This window comes from Pseudochaenichthys georgianus, chromosome 19 (genome assembly GCF_902827115.2).
Source record: "Pseudochaenichthys georgianus chromosome 19, fPseGeo1.2, whole genome shotgun sequence".
In the NCBI taxonomy this organism is placed as follows: domain Eukaryota; kingdom Metazoa; phylum Chordata; class Actinopteri; order Perciformes; family Channichthyidae; genus Pseudochaenichthys; species Pseudochaenichthys georgianus.
In genome coordinates, this window is record NC_047521.1 from 22048013 (window position 1) to 22070026 (window position 22014).

At 40.2% G+C, this 22014-nt stretch overlaps 1 protein-coding gene across 1 annotated transcript; it reads right to left on the minus strand.

Annotated features, from left to right (window-relative positions):
• Positions 1 to 14685: 14685 nt before the first annotated feature.
• Positions 14686 to 18342, minus strand: LOC117464509 (homeodomain-interacting protein kinase 1-like). Its single transcript, XM_034106972.2, has one exon. It carries the CDS (start codon positions 18235 to 18237, stop codon positions 15751 to 15753), a length of 2487 nt encoding a protein of 828 aa, XP_033962863.1. The 5' UTR covers positions 18238 to 18342; the 3' UTR covers positions 14686 to 15750.
• Positions 18343 to 22014: the final 3672 nt, after the last annotated feature.

Sequence of the window (22014 nt, forward strand, 5' to 3'; positions counted from 1 at the left end):
TTAGTTTTACCATGCCTACTCCTTCTGTTTTAGTTTGTTGTACTAGCTTTGATTTAAGAAAACTTGCTTGCCTTCCCTCCATTCTACATTTGGGAACAGGTTTACTTACGCCTTGTGATAACAGAAACACAGTACCACTAACAAACCAAGTTAATATCTTGTATAATATGGTACATTTTGAAAACGGCTGAGGGGGAGATTCGGGAAATAAAGTAAAAACAATAGTCTACAGTGACCTGAGGCATCTCAAAATAACATATACAATAATAAAATGCATATAAAATATCACTTGCTGCTTAGAGCGGAGGCAGATGCGTATGCGGCTGGAAATAGCAAAGATGTGAATAAAGTTATGAGTTGACGCGCTGCAGGTTGAGGCCTGAGTGAGTCATACTACACCCCTCTGAATGAAGTGAAGAAGTGATTCACTCTCAGCTTCACGCCACTCTGGATCTCTTGTCACAACCTCTGAACTCAGCGTTGTTCCTGCGAAGACAAAGTTTGATTGAGCCCGACAACACAACTCTGCCGGTTTCCAAGAGGTGATTAAAATGAGCCTCATGAAGCCTGAAGTGGTTGCTTTGCATCTGGCGTAAAAACACCCGCCCATGTTGCCAAGGTAATCTCAATTAATGCCGTGGTGGGTAACAGGATATGACTGATGCTCGTTGTTTGTCATTAAAACGGCTGAGGGGAGATATTACTTTTATGAAGCAAGCAGGAATCACACTGAGACAGCCATTCAATCTTTCTCAAATACATAACACATCATGAAAAAGGATGAAAAAGCAGCAGCTTGAAGGATTTCTTCAGGACTGAGGGACTGACAATGTTTTGTGTTAATAAAAGGAGAAACATGGCTTCTCAAGGCAGGAGAAGAAAGACACAAAAGCTCTACAGTATATCTCATGAACTATATTAACACTAAAAATACATGCGGCATTCACTACCTCATTAATTATCTGACTGTGTATACTGTAATTAAGACAGCTCTGCTAGCTCTTCGCTTTTACCACATCATTAAAGCGAGCCGAGGGTCTGCTCCAGTACCGCCGGAGATTGCTCGGCTGATGAGGTCACCAAACATTTGAAGGTCAAATTGAAGAAAAAATCTGAAAGCAGAACTCATCAAAACAAGTTTTTATGTAAATGCAGAATCTCACAGATGTATTATGTTAGGTAGAAACATGTTCCTTTCCAATGTCATATCTGTGACGTGCCCACAGAGAAAGGAGGACATTTATTTTTTGCTTTTTGATTATCAAGCCTGAGCTCAGTCTTTGAGCTTGATTCAGAGAGACATGAATAATTCCACTCGGTTATCAATACACAGTGAACTAATATCAAAGTAAAACGCGTCCAATTAATTGCTTCTCTAGCACTGACAGTCTCTAAATCTAAAATAAAAACTCAGAAGTGTGTGAACTTGTGTTTTTGTGACTCAGTGTTTCTCCTGAGAAGCATCAGATTTGAGGACACTAAGCACAAGAAGAGGAGGAGATATAAATAGCCTTTGTCTCTAAAGGGAAGGTGTTTTAATCATTAAAACTCGTGCAAAAAACCTTTGCATAATTTGTATCTGTATGTTTGTGTCATCCTGTTAAGATGGCTTGAAAAATTCATAGATAATTGGTCACAAAAAACTCACGCAAAACCCTCCAGGTTAGTTCAGTGACCCTTTAGAGACAACCGAACACCAAGGTATAAAACCCCTAGACATGATAGGTACAACACAATAGAAATATGTATATAAGATAAGATAAGATGGTACTTTATTGAGGCATTTTACAATAAAACAAAACTACAAATAAACAAGAATAGAAAGAAAATAAAAGAAAATAGAAAATATACATGTAGATATATACAAATATATATATTCAAAAATATATGACATATGGAATATTAAATATTTAACAGATTATATATGTGTAAATGTACAATGTGGTTGTATTACAAGAGAAACTATGGATCAGAGAGTTCTCTTTCAGCCAGAGGTGATTTATTGTACAGAGTTATTGCAGTGGGCAGGAATGTGTTCCTGTATCGGTCCTTGTGACAGCGGAGCTGCAGCAGTCTGTTGGAGAAGGAGCTCCGTTGACTGTCCAACTGCAGGTGGAGAGGATGGGTGGGGTTATCCATCATGGACAACAGCCTGTTCAGTGTCCTCCTCTCCACCACAGCTTCAAAGGGGTCCAGCTTGATGCCGATGACAGACCCAGCTTTCCTGATCACTTTATTGATCCTGCTGGTGTCACCGGCCCCCCCCCCCAGCAGACTGCAGCAAAGAAGAGTGCACTGGCCACAACAGACTAGAAGATCTCCAGCATCTTGCTGCATACGTTGAAGGATCTCAGCTTCCTCAGAAAATAGAGTCTGCTCATCTCCTTCTTGTACACAGCGTCAGTGTTGATCCTCCAGTTCAGCCCATTATCTAAGTGCACTCCCAGGTACTTGGAGTCCTCCACAACAGCCACATCCTCTCCTAGAATGCACAGGGGCAGAGGAGGAGAAGACGTCCTCTTCCTCCTGAAATCAATGACCATCTCTCTGGTCTTGGCCACATTCAGAAGCAGATGATTTCCTCCAGTCCACTCTACAAAATCACCCACCAGCGCTCTGTACTCCTCCTCCCGTCCATCCCTTATACACCCTACCTCAGCAGAGTCATCCGAAAACGTCTGCAGGTGGCATGACTCTGAGTTGTATTGAAAGTCAGAGGTGTATAAGGTGAACAGGAAAGGAGACAGCACAGTCCCCTGTGGGGCTCCAATACTACCAACCACCACATCAGACAGCACACTGCCCAGCCGGACGTACTGTGGTCTGTCCGTGAGGTAGTTGGTAACCCAGGAGATGGTGGACGAGTTTACCCTCATAGCCTGCAGCTTGTCACTCAGTAGCCGAGGCTGATCGTGTTGAATGTGCTGGAGAAATAAAAAAAGTGATGTATTCATCAGTATGTAAAGTGGTTATAATATCTTAATACTTCAGTCACAGGGGACATTTTTCTGCAGAATAAGCCCTTCATTTATAAATTAAAGTGCATTTAGGAGATTTTGATAACAATATTTAACCTTCAATTCTACATTTAACACTACTAGCTGTTATCAATTTACAGTAAATACAGTATATATTCATTCAAACTGACCTTATTAACTATATCATATAGGATTTGTGTGCAAATTATATATTTCTTTAGTTTCCAGTAGACTGGATACAGGTCTTGAATAACAATGTGACATTATACTGAAATTGTGTGTACAGGACTATATTATGTTATATCCTGCTTTACTTTTATGATAATGTTGAAGAATAATGAGAAACATGGCCTTAACCTGATTAATTATGTAAGTTTCACAGGGTTACATTCACATGAGACTTCCTCAGTAACACCAGAAAAAAGATACCAGCTCCTCGAACAGCCGTGGATTACAGCTTTGATCCGAGATCAGGAAGGTCAAACTGAACCTGAGAATAACCTCAGTCCACACAATAAAAATGAAAGCATTACCAGCACCTGATTAAGTATCAAATGACCCATAATGTCCTCTACATCAGGTTCAGGTTGCCAAGATATAATTACAATATGTTCAGGGCTTCTGCTATAAGCTTCTTATGCAACACACTCAGTGGTTGATTGAATTTGATCACGTGGTTACGTAAGTGTTTCTTGAAATGCTGGGCTGCAGACGCTCTACGTACAGTGGCAGGAAACAGGAAAGGAGTTTAAATTGTAATCGTTCTTAAAGTACTTTGGCGTGCCCATAGACTGTATATATAAAGGGCGTGCCTGACTAACTTGGCTGACTTGGAAAACATTGGCCCAAATTCAAGTAGATTCAGAGCTCAGAGGATTCATTTGGAAGGAGCTTCTATTGTGAACGTCACTTAGTGAATGGTGATTACATTTCAGGCAAGTGGATGTTTGCATTTTTTTAAACTTTCATACAGGAAATGTCGCTTTGGGGTAAAATGGACTTGCTGGCAAACATACACACACACACACACTGCTGCCAATAAACAGCTTTAAAGATAAAGTTGCCTAGCAGCAGAAGTCAGAAAACAAGCTTCCTCTTTGCTCTCCTCAGCGAACCCTCAGTGCAGCTGTGGGCATCGCTGTTTTGGATAAATTATTGGGATGAGTGAAAGAAGTCTGCATAGAGATTTTTCCTTTTTGTTTTACACAAATCTATTCGCTTCATTGTGCCTGTAATAATCCACAGGGGATTTTCTACCGTGACTTTGGTGCTCTGCTGATATAACTTCCATCATGATGAAAACATCACTGATATATGGTTTCCAAGGCAAGGCACATTTATTTATACAGCACCTTTCAACGCAAGGCAAAGTGCTTTACAAAAATGAAAGACATTAAGAGCATTAAGAAACATATTATAAAATGGCATTTAAAAGCAAAGATAATAAAACATGAATAACAAAGGTACATGAATAAAAGTTACAGTGCAGTGTGAGATACACATCTGAAATGTGTAGGTCTGACTCTCAATCATTGCTAACTTTTTAGCAGAAATAGTTTTCTCTGACCTCACTTTCTATCTACTTTCTTTTTGAACGTATCCAATAGTTATATAAAAGTGTTTCATTTAAAAATGAGGCGTGTGGTGCAGTGGTTAGTGTGTTTGTGTTGGGATCAGGGGGTCACAGGTTCAAACCCCACTGTAGTCAGCATGTCGTTGTGTCCCTGGGCAAGACACTTCACCCCAAATTGCTCCTGTGGGGATTGCCCACAGTACTGAGAATGTAAGTCGCTTTGGATAAAAGCGTCTGACAAGTGACATGACATGTAATGTAATGTAATGTAAAAAAAGGACCCCCCTTTTGAAAATTCTAATCTGCAACCCAATATTCCGAAAATTCAACGGATCCTGGCAATATTTGTGTAGCATATAAAATGAATTTGCTCCCAGACATTCATGTGGCAAGTTAAGTGAAAAAGGAAGTTGTCTATCTAGCTGTTACCTGTAGTTTGAATAAAACATAGTGTCCCTTTTTATACGATGTGTTGTATGTGATTCATTAATTTTGTACCTTTTTGCAAAAACGTAGCCAATAAATTCATGCTAACAATTATGAATAAGCACTTTATCAACCAAGTGGATTGAATTAGCATTTTGCATGCGTCATTGTAATGCACTGTGTATTAATTCTCCATCCCTGTTAATAAATAACATCAGCTCCATTTCACGTATAGATGTGCTTCAGTTTCCTGCTCATGTTAATTCTGTGTGTTTCTTTTCTTCTCAAGGAGAAGGTAGACGCACGCAAAAGCAGTTAAAATCCATTAGCATCCTCTACGTCCCCTACTTCATAAATGTTTCCTCATGTCCTTTCTTTTCATGCATGAACCGTTTTATCCTGTCTCTCTAAAACCCTTTAATATACAACCCAGAATATATTGATGTAAGTAGTGTGCTGTGCTTTTGTATTAAGCTGATTATCCCTGGACAGTTTTGCACTCTTAAGAAATGTAATAATTGTGTTTTTGATGTGGTCCTGATGAGAGTGCAGCACTACTGCACTCATGTTGAGGAGGGAGCGACGCACCGCTGCGCTTTGTACCGTGTTGCAATCATCCTCATTACCATCAGCTTAATCTTTTAAATAAGTTAGTGTAAACATGTTGGTGGTTCATCACAGCTCAGCACACAAAGAGGGTTTGTTTACACACATAAGTATTCCATTCAGTAGCTCATTTCCTGCTTCAGGTTCATTTCTGCATGGGATGTTGCTTCAGAAATAAGGGATGGTTCTGTATCCTAGGATGTTAAATACCTAGGTAAAGTTCAAAGAATTATGTTTTCTCTTTTTAACCCTCATAACAAACATGTTGTACAGAGGGCTGTGGCTATAGTTGAAGACACTGAGTCCAACTTTTGGGGAATGTAACAACATGGAGAAGATTGCATTTTACAATTAAACATTTACACGTTATATATTTTATAAAGTACAAATTTCCGCACTTGAAGACTCAGAATGTTTAACGACTCTTAGGCCCAAAACATATACCGTATAAAGGATGGGTAACATCGATATCTAAATGTGGGGAATTGAAATTAACAGAAATTATAATTCAACGGTTAAATTGAACATTTCATATTGCCTTCAGCGCCGCTTTTATATTACGGCACATAATGACATAATATGTTGAAAATTATCAGAACTAAACTTTTCTAAGAGCAAAATATGAGTTGTTAGATATTTCTCAGTTTTTCAGCTATAGCAACACAACTATACACATATCAGCTCTTGGTAATATGATAGTATGATGCAAGGTAAAGGTAGTTTACAAGGGCTAAAACCTCCTAAAATAAAAACACTGAAGTTTAGTTCCACAGGGTAGCACAATAAAAAGAGAACTAGCTGTTACATCGAGTAATACTAGACCAGCATCAACATGTTTCATGGAGACAAATTGTCTTTATTGAAACACACACACACACACACACACACACACACACACACACACACACACACACACACACACACACACACACACACACACACACACACACACACACACACACACACACACACACACACACACACACACACACACACACACACACACACACACACACACGTCTTGGATATACATCATAACGTGTGTACAGGGACATCCTCTTGTTGAGGCAATCAGTGTGTTGCACCGAAGCTTTGTTTTTCATTCACTCTGGTTAAGCCTTTAATGCTTTTTTCAATGAAAACAGATTTGAACTTAATTCACCACAGATTGACACAAGAAAATCGATTCAACCGAAGACTCAGCACACAGCGCTCTCTCAAACAATGAGGTGTCATGTGTACTGTAACTGATGAGACCTTTTTAGCAATTTAAGTGTAACATAATTGACATTTAAAGTGGCCATGGTCAACGTTTTATTCATAACTAGATGTTTTCAAAAGGGGCAGGGCGTATATGAACCTACGACAAAATCCCCCTTATCAACACATTGTTAAGCTGCAGTGCCGTAACCTCACTGTTTTGATTCACGCTCGTAGCGTAACGTCCAGTATACACTACCATCTCATCAGCTGGTATAGAGAGACAATTTAGAGACACTACCTGGTGAAGTATTGGAGTATTTAGCAGCCAAAGAGTCCTATATTTACTTCAGGAGGTGGAGGAGACCAAAAACAGAGCTAAAAGAGAGAAACGATTGGATGTTAAGATAAGATAAGATGGACTTTTATTAATCCCTCGTGGGGAAATTGTTTCTCTGCATTTGACCCATCCTAGTGTTAGGAGCAGTGTGCTGCCATTTTGAGCCGTTTTGATGATATACTGCAACGCTCAGTATTGGCAATGTGTGAGTAATCACTCTTGGGTAATGGTTAAATAATTTGTTGAGTTTATATTTTTAAACTCCAGCTGGGATGAAAGGATGAAAACAAGGGTGAGCTTTGTGGATCCCACTCTCCAGCCTCAAGCCTCTCTCTGGACATCACTTCAATTTGAAACACTAGCTTGGTGTAGTAAATTGGCATTTGCTTCGCACAAACATTCATTCATCAATCTGTCCCCCTCTCACATTCCCCCTCTTCATCTGTCTCCCTCAATCACCTCCCATTTCCTTGTCTCTTTCCATTTCACTCTTCTCCCTATATAGCTTCTTGCTCAGTCCCCCGTTTCCCATTTTGCCACTTCCCCCTTCTGTCTGTTCCTCTCCTGCAGAATTCACCACCTACTCTCACGAATACATCTGCGTCATTCTTCCTGTGGATCTACGTCAGACCGACTTCAGGATCGTGGGGGGAAAGATTTGTTTTCCTATCCTTAGATCCCTGTAATAAGGGGAATAAAGAGAGAGGAAGAGAGTGGGCGAGTAGGAAATGAGAAAGTAAAGAAAAAAGTGGAAGTTGAAAGAAATGGGGTGCAAATATGAGCATTAGGAGCAGGGGCGGATCTACCGGGGTGGCATGGGGTGGCAACTGCCACCCTAAACAATAGCCTTGCCACCCCAGTTGGCATCTTTGTTTTGAAAGAAAAGTTGTGGCTCATCGGACATTTATGAGAGAAAGTCTCTAATGTCCGAGTGCAAGTGAATGCAGCACAAGATGCACGTCATGTAACCCCTCCCCCGGTCCTGGCGCGAGAGTGGAAATATGATTGGTGGCGAATTCACTTGAACGGGGGGACGGCGCAAAACGAGAAGCCTTTCGGACCCAAGCACTGAAGGAATGAGGTAGTTGCGGTCTACAATGACAGAGAAGAGAATGTCAAGTTTGGCTGTACTCAGCATTGAATCAAAACGCACTACAGCTGTTGATCTTAATAAGTTTGTGAGGTGTTTTGCTGAACAAAATAGTAATCGCCGCATTCAGCTGTAATAGACATGCCAACTTGATGCTCTGCTCACGGATGACTCGATGAGAATAACAAACTGTTAAGATGATGACCTTGTATGCGTGTATATATTTTTTTCTTTGAGGGGGTCTGCCCCCAAAAAACTGTTTTAAGTCCTGAAAAAGTAAAATAAGACGGTGTGTAAAACTACACTGCCCAGCCAACAGAAAGTAACCACTTTGATTTAACTAGGCCAGTAGGTAAGGACCTTCCACTGGATAATAACTGCAGCGATGTATATGTTTTAGCTGAATACACGTTTTTTAACCCTAACTGATGCAGTTAGTCACTTCTTTAATGTTTGTTCTTTCTGATGTAAAGTCAAGGTTGTAACTGTATATCAATAATGATATCATTACTTGTTTTTCAAATTTGAAGGAGGGTGAGCAAGCATCTTGATGAACATTCATCATTAACTCCTCCAAAAAATATAGTTTATTCAATAATAAATGAATATATGAATCATAACAGTTCTTCACTATATCTGTAAAGCGTCTTTGAGCACCTGTAAAAACGCTAACAAATTAAATCTATTATTATTATTATTATTTATTAACAGTGATTGACAGCTGATAGGAATAATATGATTGTTAATAGTATCATATTCATTCAGACAAACATCGATGAGACAGTTAATTAATGTACTTATTGCAGCAGTCTGCATAGATTTGGTTCCCCTGCTGGTCTAAGAGTGAGACAAACTCATTCAGTTATTGTTCAGTTAAAATTCATTAAATTACGTCTGCCACCTTATATGTAAGGCTTTACTGATGTGCCACAATAATATCACCTATGTGATTGATTTAAAATATTAATATTGTGGCTTTCCAAGTTAACATTGATTGTAGGGGTGTAACGGTTCACAAACATTTCGGTTCGGTACGTACCTCGTTTTTAGGTCACGGTTCGGTTCAGTACGTTTTCGGTACAGCAGAAAAAATTATCACAAAACATTACATATTTTTTTTTAATTATTATTAAACTGTGACTAATGTATTCAAATAAATACAAAATGTAATAAAATAAACATTAAGGTGCAGCATTTCGATGAACTGAAATAATCTGTATTTGAACTGTAGTACCTAAGCAGCCAGCTTGACATTAGGACTTGCTTGTCATTGTATTTTCATGTTGTTTAAAGAAAGATGAACTTGTCCACATTGCTTGCCGAAAGGGCAGATCTGCTGGCACTAACAATGTCTCCTGCTGTGGAGAACACCCTCTCGCTAGGGACAGTGGCAGCAGATACAGCCAGGTAGCGCTTTGCTAACATGGCAACATAAGGATATTTGGCGTTTGTAATAGCTTTGGCTCGGTCTGAACTTTCTGCGAGTGGTGGAGGCTTACATGCTAGTGGGAGTTGGGTTTGCACTTCAGTCTTTTTTCTCTTGGTACCGGTGATATTCACATTCGGGTGATGCCTTTTCAAATGAGTGTGATGTATTGCCAGCCGCGTAACCAATGTTAGTTGAACAATGCCGACAAACAGCTTTGGTTCGGTCCACCTGTCTTTGTCCGTCATCCTTGTACGTAACTGCGAAACCAAAATGTTCCCAAACCGGAGACTTCAATGATGCTGGAGGATTTTCGAGCTCAACTTTATCTGCATTCGCCATTTCGACAGTTCCTCAAATTACTGACTACATTTGAACGCATCCCTGTGACCAGCTCTCATAGTATGCCTCTCGTCCAATGAAATGACTTGGTCGCTCTATGATATATACCTGAGATTACTTCCAGAACGTTGTTCATGTTCTCAATTTTTTACGTTTAACGCTATATTCGTTCGGTACACACGTGTACCGAACCGAAGGGCCCGTACCGAATAATTTCAGTACGGGTACGTGTACCGTTACACCCCTAATTGATTGATATGATTGCGATTTAAATCAGCATATACTTCTGTCAGGGGATGCCACCCCTCAAAATCTCCTGCCACCCTCTTGCCCCCCCATGAATATTTGTCTAGATCCGCCCCTGCAGAAAAGTAAAAGACACCAGGTCACAATGTACCACTTTTGCCACTTTACTGTCAACAGTTTGGGAGACTGAGCTTTTAGTTACTGAAACCAAAACAGACATATTATAATTGGCCGTGTGTCTTTCCCACCAGAATGTGCTTATTCAGAAATCACACTTTGTGTGAGCTTGCTGGTACATCTGTCCATCCTCTTCGCTGATCATTGTTATATCATCACTCTGAGTCTTAGATAATATCAACGAAGCAAAATAACTGCTGACGTCCGTTAAGTTCTGCTGCCAGCATTAGACCATTAAAACAGCATCAATCACCCAAAAGCAGTTTTATAACAGCTATTGAAGAGTTCACACGTAACAGTTTTATGATATGTTTGGCATTTCACAATCTCACCTTTGCCTTGATGTCTTTTTTAATATGTAAGTCAAGCCTTGGTCGTCAAATTAGGGGTTGTAAAATAATATTTGGAATATTTATCCCATCATTTATTCAACTTGAGCCTTTACATTTTCTATAAGACACAATGAGATTCTAGTTCAATATCACAACAATGTGGAAGTTGGTGGTATTTATCAGTGCTTGGTTTCAAAGATACAGAAAGCTGCCTTTGATTTGTCCCTGAAAAGCTGATAAGAGAAAAGGTTAACATCATTCACCTTTCCTGCAATGTTATCTAATAAAATGCATCTACGCTGATATAATTCCAGCAATTTACTTCCCTGAGTTGTTTGATATTAATTACTCTGTTAATGAGCAATAAACGTGAGCAAAAACAGAGGCAAACTGTTTGGATAGAGCTTATAGGTTGAATTTAAATGTGCCTATTGTTGACATAAAGAACTAGAGCGACGAAAATGGTCGTTTGCGTTACTGTTTAGTGTCATATAGACCGTTCGGCCACACGAGGACGACCGAATACGGCACTAAACGACTGAGGAAACGATAACGGGTCCCAAGGTGGATAGAACGGCATACGCAACGCTCTGGGGGGTCCAACGGCTCCGTGTGTACGCCCTATACGATCATTTTCTGATAATGATGAGGCAATAGCCCCGCCTCTCCCCAACTCTGCTGCTCACCCCCGCGTCAAAGTAAACTGCACACTGAATTCAGATTATTTATCTTTCTCTCGATATGGACCTAAACGCGAGTGAAGTCTAATCTGACAGGACGGAGACACGTAGCTCTGCTCACCTGCAGCTCCTCCCGCTGCAGCAAAACACACACTTCAAGTCAGATCATCACCCTTAGCTATTTTAATTACCTCTCAAACTCCCTAAACTAGTTATAAATATGTTTATTTTTACTGTCGGCCGGGTCACTCATTACTGGATCAGCTGCTGCATGAGACAGACACTGACGCTGTGAGACAGACACTGACGCTGTCAGTAGAGTGTATTTTATTATTATATTATATAGAGTCGTTATTCATTTGTTTTAAAGCTCAATAAATAACAAAGAAGACCTTTGACCGGCACTTTTATAATTTTGTCCGGAAGATTTCAACTTTAATACACGTTGACTGGCGAAAAACTCTGCCCGGTTCCCTCGGCCCCCACCGCGGAGAATAAACAGAAGGGCAACCATGACAACCATGCTTCTTCGCTGCTTTTGTGGAGGAAGTTACAGCGCCACGTACAGGCTCCTGCGGTTGGAGCTAAACGGAGCGGTCTCGTGTGGACAGACACTATCCGGATAACTATTGCGTGTGGACGGAAGCTTTTTTGCAATTGCGTTTGCGTTAATCCTATGCGTTTAGCCGTTTTCGTCCTCGTGTGGCCGCAGCATGAGATGAAAGGGAGTGTAACACTGTCAGATCAAATTAAGTGTGATTTCATACCTTTCCTACTCTGTTCCCCACAGTATTTGGCTAATCCCTTCCCTACAATTTAACTGGAATCATTTGAGGCGATTTGGAATAAGCAAATGTCAATCAGCAAGAATAAAGTACGTCATATGGAAATTATATAGAGGAAATAGTCACAGTACAGGCAGTCTTTTTCCCTTCCTGTTGTTTCCACTAGATGCTTAAGGGATGAGGCATTTAGATTAGGGCTGTCAGTCGATTAAAATATTTGATCGCGATTAATCGCATGATTGTCCATAGTTAATCGCGATTAATCGCAAATTAATCGCACATTTTTTATCTGTTCTAAATGTACCTTAGAGGAATATTTTTCAAGTTTTTAATACTCTTATCAACATATGAGTGGACAAATATGCTTTATGCTAATGTTCATTATCATTTGAACAATGACAAATATTCTCATGAATATTAAACACAACAACCTGGAACCTCTCATACAATAATACAATACAAATGGTGTGTGTGTGTGTGTGTGTGTGTGTGTGTGTGTGTGTGTGTGTGTGTGTGTGTGTGTGTGTGTGTGTGTGTGTGTGTGTGTGTGTGTGTGTGTGTGTGTGTGTGTGTGTGTGTGTGTGTGTGTGTGTTGGATCGTTGGAGCTATGTGCAACTCAAGGCATATGCTCGAACGGGAGCTGCCTGGACGCTGCAATCATGTTGCTGCAATCATGAGTGTGCTGACTTCGCCTACAATGTCCCGCTGTCTGGCTTCCTGCATCAAGTCAAGTGCTCGGTGCAGTTGTGGCGAAATGTCGCTCCTCTGTTTTCATTTAAACAGCTCCTTATATCCGTTAGCGCAGCTAGCTAGCACCAGATGCTAACAACAACAACAATGCACGTAAGGTCTCTCTCTCGCTCGCTCGGGCCACACACACACACACACACACACACACACACACACACACACACACACACACACACACACACACACACACACACACACACACACACACACACACACACACACACACACACACACACACACACACACACACACACACACACACACACACACACACACACACACACACACACCCTCCCGGTCCTCCCGATGGCCAGTCGGTGCCTGCCGGTGAGCGTGGAAGTGTGGTCTGCCACAAGCGGGCGGCAGGAGCGGGGCTGTCAGCATCAGCTTGTAGATGGTATTTTAAACTCGATGCGCTCTGAAACTACGGGGCGGCCGAGGACAAAAAATGCACATGCGTTAATCGCGTTAAAATAATTAGTGGCGTTAATTTTTTTTTGCGTTAACGCGTTATTAACGCGTTAACTTGACAGCCCTAATTTAGATATGATCGACTCTCAGGAGTGGAAAATGAGGTCGAGAGATCAAGCATAAAAAAGGAAGTTTTCCCAGTGGAGCACGGCTCTAATTTCGACTTATTCTAAACTTGGACACTTCAGCAGCCATGCTTGTTTCTCTTGGCTTGAGAATAGTTTAGCAAAGAAGTCAAGTTACCTCATGCTCTGAATCTTTATTAACCATGAAACCAGTGTGTCGCTTTTCTTTCATGGATTTCCTTACTGATACAGTCACAATTAATTCATATCAAATGTAGTTTTAAAATAAATGTAGTATTCAACAGCACTTGTTTGTCAACAATTTGGCAACGCAACCTTCCTGAACTTCACCTTCAGCTTCGTCAAACTCATAATCTCCCCCTGTTTTTATTGTTGTGTATACAGGTTATTTTCTAATAAGACAGGCGTCTATGACTTTTTTCAAGATCTCTCTAGAATCAGTTTTCGAGATGGGCTTTAAAGCTCAAGGCTGGCTTTTTTCTGTGTTTCACATCAGAAGTGTCAAAAGAATAATTCATGACAACTGATGATTAGCAATGCATATTTTACCGCCTGCCACTTGAATACATAAAATGTAAACAAACTGAAAAAAGGCAGTCCTGTGAGATGTAGGTATCCAACACTAATGCTCACATCCACTCAAGAATACATGGATGAAAATGAAATCACAAAGAAAAGAAAAAACCTGAACATATATACATGAATCATTACCCAGTGTGCTCAGATCTTATGGAACGAGAAGATTTCCATTGTCTTTCTCCTTTATCTACCAAGGATTTAAAACTGTTGGGTAGTATTTACTGGATGGATAATGGATATATAAATGATAAAGGTTTGAGTGCCTTTGGAGATTGGATGAGGACGTGACAGGCAGATAAATGCTGACCATGAATTTCTGAAATGTTTTTCTAGTCTGGTTCATTTCGGTGGACAACTTGACATATGACACATAGGCCCTTTATCATTTCTCTAACTCCCCTCCTCGACTCTTATCCTCAAGACTTAGTCCCGCCCACAGGAGATGCGAGCGGAGGAGCCGAGGAGGGGAGCCGAGGAGAGGGGAGGGGAAGCAGCAGGCGGTTAGAGAAATGAGAACTCCTCTCCTCTGAGTGGTCATTTTAAAGAGACGTCCATTAATGATGACAAGAGGCACAGCAGCCCTCTGTCTGATGGACAGATGTGTTCATGATGACTTATATATTTACTTTGATTCATTGACAGTGCGGTATAATGAGACAATAACAGGCTACAGATGCGGACACACACACTTCCCTGTATCTTATATAATCACTCCATTGAGAGCAATAGGAGTGAAAAAACACAAGAATAGATTTAGAAAATAAACTGATTAGCTTCCTTTTTGAAGGTAAGGATCCTCAAAGATTTCTTTCTCTGGAATGGCCTCATTAATGAAACATGTGTTTTTGCAATGAGGGTCTATTAATATCAGTCAATCTCATGTCTTCATAGATTTATCCTGAGTCTTTTGAAATGTCATTTTTATTATATTATACACCAAGAAGTTCACCCAGATTTCCCCCAGAACTGTCGTAGTCAAAACCAATACTATTAGTTGAAATCAGTCCTATTCCATACCAAGGTAGAAAACAGAAAAACAAATATATGATTTGAAAGAAATGCTTTGGTAATTTCATTTTTGTAGTATAAGCTGTTTTACATTGCTGTGAAAACATATATTTTAAACATCTTTATTTTCAGTATGATCTACTTTACCATGACTTTTTCATGACATATACACTATCACTTGTTGTTACATCATCATTTTTTCGTCAATTCTCAATAAAAATATTGAATCATATATTTACATTTTAAATGTTTGCATTTTTATTGTTTGCGGTAACACGTAAAAGAAAAACACTGGGGTCAAATCAAACCCATATCAATGTTACAGGGCTGACGCATACTAAAACATTAACATTCACACCTAAGGACAATTTCACATCACCAATTCATGTTTTTTTTGCATAATCATTATATAGCGGGAGTAAACCGGAGTTCCCGGAGAAAACCCATATCAATGTTACAGGGCTGACACATACTAAAACATTAACATTCACACCTAAGGACAATTTCACATCACCAATTCATGTTTTTTTTGCATAATCATTAAATAGCGGGAGTAAACCGGAGTTCCCGGAGAAAACCCTGGTTGCACAGGCTGAAGTGTTTGAAGGTCCGTCATCCTGCACGCTTGGTGGTTGTTTCTGAAGACTGCTGATTTTATGTGACCCCAATATCAGTCTCACCATTCTCAGATGGGTCGCTGAGAGGATCCCACATTGCATCTGAAAGATCCATGGTGCAGATGTCCATCATCTCAAAGGCCTTTGATGCATGAGGGTTGGAATACATGTTATCTTCTAGGTGAACCATTGTTACAAAGCTGTGTTCTAGGGCTTGTCCGGGCGTAATCCTAGTCTGGCCATCCAGATTGAACAACGCATTTAAGAGGTCTGCGAATGCCATTTTGTCTTCATAGTCATGTTCCTCTGGCTTCTCCATTACTGCACTTGTCAAATCTTTAACATCATCAAAATACCAACTTGGACATTCTGGCAGGACACCAGACACCATCTTGAACTGAGATGGCGTCCTAAACTCCCATCCTGGAGTCGAGCCCCTTCCCTTGATAAAATAATGCCACGTGTTTATCCCAGCATCTAGCAGGTGTTGTTTTGGCTGACCAAGGAGCTGGCAAATAGCTCTCATCTGCTCGTATGTAGATTTTAGAGGGAAAAAGTTGGTTTTAAAATACAATGAACCCAGGAGACATCCCAGTGACCACATGTCGATGGCTTCAGTTATAGGGAGACCCAAGGTCACCTCTGGAGCTCTATAAGAAACAGGTTGCAATCCCATACCAACCTCTGCTTCGGAAGCTGGGAGGGCCAAACCAAAGTCAATTAATTTAATCCTGAAGGGCTGAGACTTGTGGTTTACAAGCATGACATTGTCCGGTTTCAGGTCCGTATGAATAATGCCAATTCCCTTCAGGGCTTCAAAAGCTACAAGTAGCTGTTGTGTGACAGAGCGGATTTCGTTCAGGGAAAATGGTTCCTGCATTTGCGAATTAAGGTCCCAAATGCTCATGTCCAGCATTTCAAAGGCTAGGCAATACTTGTCTTGGAACATGAAATTATCCATGTATCTCACCAAGTTATTCTTATCTGGGTCAAGTCCCTTGATATTTTGAAGCATTCTCACTTCCTTATTTGCATCTCTTCCGTCTTCGAGGATCTTGATTGCCGTAGTTTCAGATGTTTTCAAATTAACACACTTGGCAACTTTTCCAAAACACCCTTCTCCTATAAAGTCCAATAAAATGAAGCGTGTGGAACTGCTGTAAAGTATTGTGGGAGGTTGTGCCTGAAGTGGTGCGGGTGCTGACTCGTCGTTATGGGGTTCAGGATTGCAGGGGTCTGCCTGAGAGGTTGTGTCATTGGTAGGTCTCTCAGTGTTTGAATTGGCAGCACATCGGGAACTTTCAGGGGGTGAGTCACCGTCAGTTGCCTTCATGTCAGTTTCAGGGTCACTGAGAGGATCCCACATTGCATCTGAAAGATCCAGGGTGCAGATGTCCATCATCTCAAAGGCCTCTGATGCATGAGGGTTGGAATACATGTTATCTTCTAGGTGAACCATTGTTACAAAGCTGTGTTCTAGGGCTTGTCCGGGCGTAATCCTAGTCTGACCATCCAGATTGAACAACGCATTTAAGAGGTCTGCGAATGCCATTTTGTCTTCACGCATAACCTCTGACAATGTAATCTTGTCTTCAGACGTATCATAGTTATGTTCCTCTGGATTCTCCATTACTGCACCTGTCAAATCTTTAACATCATCAAAATCCCAACTTGGACATTCTGGCTGGACACCAGACACCATCTTGTACTGAGATGGCGTCATTAGCTCCCATCCTGGAGTCGAGCCCCTTCCCTTGATAAAATACTGCCCAGTGTTTATCCCAGCATCTAGCAGGTGTTTTTTTGGCTGACCAAGGAGCTGGCAAATAGCTCTCATCTGCTCGTATGTAGATTCTCCAGGGAAAAACCAGATTCCAAAATACATTGCTGCCAGGAGACATCCCAGTGACCACATGTCGATGGCTTCAGTTATAGGGAGACCCAAGGTCACCTCTGGAGCTCTGAAAGGAATAGGTTGCATTTCCATACCAACCTCTGCTTCGGAAGCTGGGAGGGCCAAACCAAAGTCAATTAATTTAATCCTGAAGGGCTGAGACTTGTGGTTTACAAGCATGACATTGTCCGGTTTCAGGTCCGTATGAATAATGCCAATTCCCTTCAGGGCTTCAAAAGCTACAAGTAGCTGTTGTGTGACAGAGCGGATTTCGTTCAGGGTAAATGTTTCCTGCGTCTGCTCATAAAGGTCCCAAATGCTCATGTCCAGCATTTCAAAGGCGAAGCAATACTTGTCTTGATAATGGAAATCATCCAGGAATCTCACTAAGTTATTCTTATCTGGGTCAAGTCCCTTGATTTTTTTAAGCATTCTCAATTCATTGTTGTCGTCATCTCCTCCGTCTTTGAGTATTTTGATTGCCGTAGTTTCAGATGTTTTCAAATTAACACACTTGGCAACTTTTCCAAAACACCCTTCTCCTACAAAGTCCAATACGATGTAGCGTGTGGAACTGCTGTGGAGTATTGTGAGATCAGGCCCAGCCTTATCTGATTTTGAGCAACTCATTTTTCCTGTAAGATGTCCCAGCAGAGCAGATTTAAAGTCCGACTGTCTTCTTCCAGAGGTTATAACATTATGAAATTGTCGGAATCCCTGAGTTCTTATAAGGTTTGATGATGTCATCTTCAAAGCGAATGATGACATCATACAGTTCCAATGCCATAAAAGCCACAAGTTGATGATGTCACCGTAAGGATGTCATCATGCTTTGCTGATGTTGCATCATTCGAAATTCGAAATATTAAATCGTTCACTTGTTTTTGCTCCAAGCTTTTGGTTTTGCCATTCATCTCTTTCACTGTGATGTTATCAATCACTAATTCTGATATCTGCTTGTTCGACTTCCTATGGCACTAGCAACTTATTAACCAATTACAATAATTAGACAAGTGGTAAAATACAGCTGGCAAAATGGCTGCAAACCTCTCTGGCACATCACTGGCAGTTACATTTAAAAAATATATATATATATATCATGAGCTATATACACGCTAATTTCGACTATTTAGTAGTCTGGTGTCCAGAGAAATATTGCATACACTTTGTTTGTAGCATGAACTTGGGGAAACTGTCAAAAAGTTGATGTGTGTTCCAACATTTAACCACATTTAACTGCTGAACACACCATTAGGAGTGTTTATAACAGCAGACATTATAACTTGTGACAGTAGGAAAAGCACAGGTGTTAGGAACGATACTGACAATGACCCTGCTTTGTTCACGTCGCAGTGAAAGTTGAGTCAAAGCAGCTAAGTTCAGCCTTCAATTGCATTATTCACAGTTGTGCATTTTTCTACTGTGACAAGTCACAATGACAATGTCTGAATGACAATAACATCAAATCATAAATGTGAAAGGAGTCGCTCATAGTGACAAACCTACACAGAATTATAAGCTGGATCTGCAGCTGCTCTTGGCTTTACAGAGCTTTATAGTGACTTTTTAACTTACAGATGTAGCACTCCAGATCAGACTCAAATGGGTGTGTCCCAGTCAAAAGCCCAGCGGATGCCAGTGGCTGGGGGTGTTGCCAAATTGCTAGAGGGCGTTGCCCAATTTCCCCATTTGTTCAATTACAGGATTTAACCATGATATGGCGCTTCATTCACAAAATACACAATGGGTGTTGTAGAAACATAAATATTTTAGATCAAATAAAGTATATAGTTTGCTTTATGCAGTATATTTCCTGTAATATTGTACAGTAGATTGAAGTAAATCAACTTATACATTAAGATAAGATAAAATGGACCTTTATTAATCCCGTGGGGAAATTCAGTAGTTCAAACAGCAACAGGGTGAGAGTGAAAAACAGGACAGCACAGATTCACACAGATTAATAAAATCAAAAATAAGATAAGCGATAAAAATAATAATAATGAGAAACTATGAAATAAGAAATGAATAAAACTAAAATTAATTATCATATCATATATTATAATGTATTGTATTATTAAGTAATATCATACATTAACCCCATTATAGCAGATGCCAGATTAAATGGATGAACACATGTATGCATCAATAATTACAACAGAGTATTTGTATTTCTAAATACAAGTTGTAAAAATACTTATATGTATTTCATATTAACCCTTTGGAGTCGGCCGTCACGCCGGCGTGATCAGATCACATGACCTGTTCAAGCCGGTGCCGTATAAAAACAACAGTCCGGACAACATTGCCGTGTGTTTCTGTCGAAAGTACTGGCTTGAAACTATATCCCAGTCTTTGTTTCATGCAAAAAGACCCAGTAAACACGGAGATACGATGATATAAAGTTAATACATTTCAAAAGTATGAAATATGGAAGCACATATTTTAATATCTTCGCCATATTTTATCATATTACGAAACGGAAAATACTGGAAACTGTAGATCCTGCTCAACAGGATGTATATGTGTATTTCTGTCGAAAGTACTGGCTTGAAACTATATGCCAGTCTTTGTTTCATGCAAAAAGACCCAATAAACACGGACATACGATGATATAAAGTTAATACATTTCAAAAGTATGAAATATGGAAGCACATATTTTAATATCTTCGCCATATTTTATCATATTACGAAACGGAAAATACTGGAAACTGTAGATCCTGCTCAACAGGATGTATATGTGTATTTCTGTCGAAAGTACTGGCTTGAAACTATATGCCAGTCTTTGTTTCATGCAGAAATACCCAATAAACACGGACATACGATGATATAAAGTTAATACAGATATATTTCAGAAGTATGAATAATGGAAGCACATATTTTAATATCTTCGCCGTATTTTATCATTTTACGAAACAGAAAATACTGGAAACTGTAGATTCTGCTCAACAGGATGTATTTACCAGGGAGGGGGTGAGGTAATCAGTTAAACGGAGTGATACGAAACGAGACGAAGGGGGACGGTGGGAACCGAAGAGAGACGGTGGGAAATGGAGAGAGACGAAGATATACGAAGACAGGCGGCGGGAGACGAAGAGAGGCTGCGGGAGACTGCGATTGAAGTAAAGTGACAGACAAACATTGAGAATTTAGATATAGTTAGATAGATTTAGAGTTTTGAAGACTCAAATATGATGAAGAGAACTCTGAACGTGAGTCAAGCTTTAAGCTTGTTTTTTGACATGGAGGAGGAGGAATCTGTGATGTTGCCCTCTGTGTCGTAGTTGACAGAAACCGCTTTGAAGCGTGGCACAGATAAAAACAGATTGTTGTACATAATGTGTATATATATATATATATATTTGTATTATATTTATAATAACACTTTTGCCTTATCAGAATGAAATCCCATGCTACCTCAATCAAACTTTCACATTATCATAGTCACATCCCATGTATATATTTCCAGCTTTTAAATGGTTTCGTTGTGTATGTTTGTGTTGTGAAAAATAAAATCATTTTCAAAATCTGTTTTTACGTTTTTGTTGTGATTTTGGGTCCAACATGTTCATATGGTAGAAGATCACCTACATCCAAACGAAATAAATATAATTAATTATGATGAATACGTTAAGTCTTGTTCATTGTTTTTCACTTTTATTAAATGTTTGATATTTCCGGTGGAAATGGTGGACTATCGGACATTCAAAATGCATCATATTTCCCCCAAGTGTCTGTCAAAATGCATTTTACGTTTCTAACTTGCAATATCAATATTTCAGCTCTCTTCACTCCAGAAAAGCGATCTCCCTGTGTGCGGGGGATCACAGGAGGGGGGGGGGGGGGGAGCTGTGGAATGTGACTCCACACATTCCGATGGCCAATTAGTTTTAAACAAAGGGTTCCCAACATACATAGGAAACATGGGGGGGTTGGGGCATGGTCGGCGGTCACTCCTGATGAACCCACCAGGGCTGTTTCCTCAGAACGAGAGGAAAGTTGTTACCAGGACAGCTTTTTTAAGGGACAGCATCGCCCTGAGATCTATGCTGCTAATATGTTCATGGCCATAACGCCATTTGTAACATAGGCTATGGGAGAATGGTGAAAATAACCAACTGGACTGGGACCAATGGGAAAATGCCTCTTCCCCTCAATGTGAAGCAAAAGATTGAGTCCTATGTTTCCAATCGGTTCCCAAATCTGAACATTGACCAGTGGCATAAGATCAGGAGCCGGGTAAACGAGAGACTGAGGAGCCCCAGAAAAACAGATCCCGAAATCGCTCGTCCTGGTTTCCGCAGCAGATAGGCCTACAGCATGTGTCTGTTACTGTATGTCAGTTATTTTAAATAAAACGGTGAAAACTGAACTTGAAAATTGTTACCTCTTTTTATTTTCTTTATT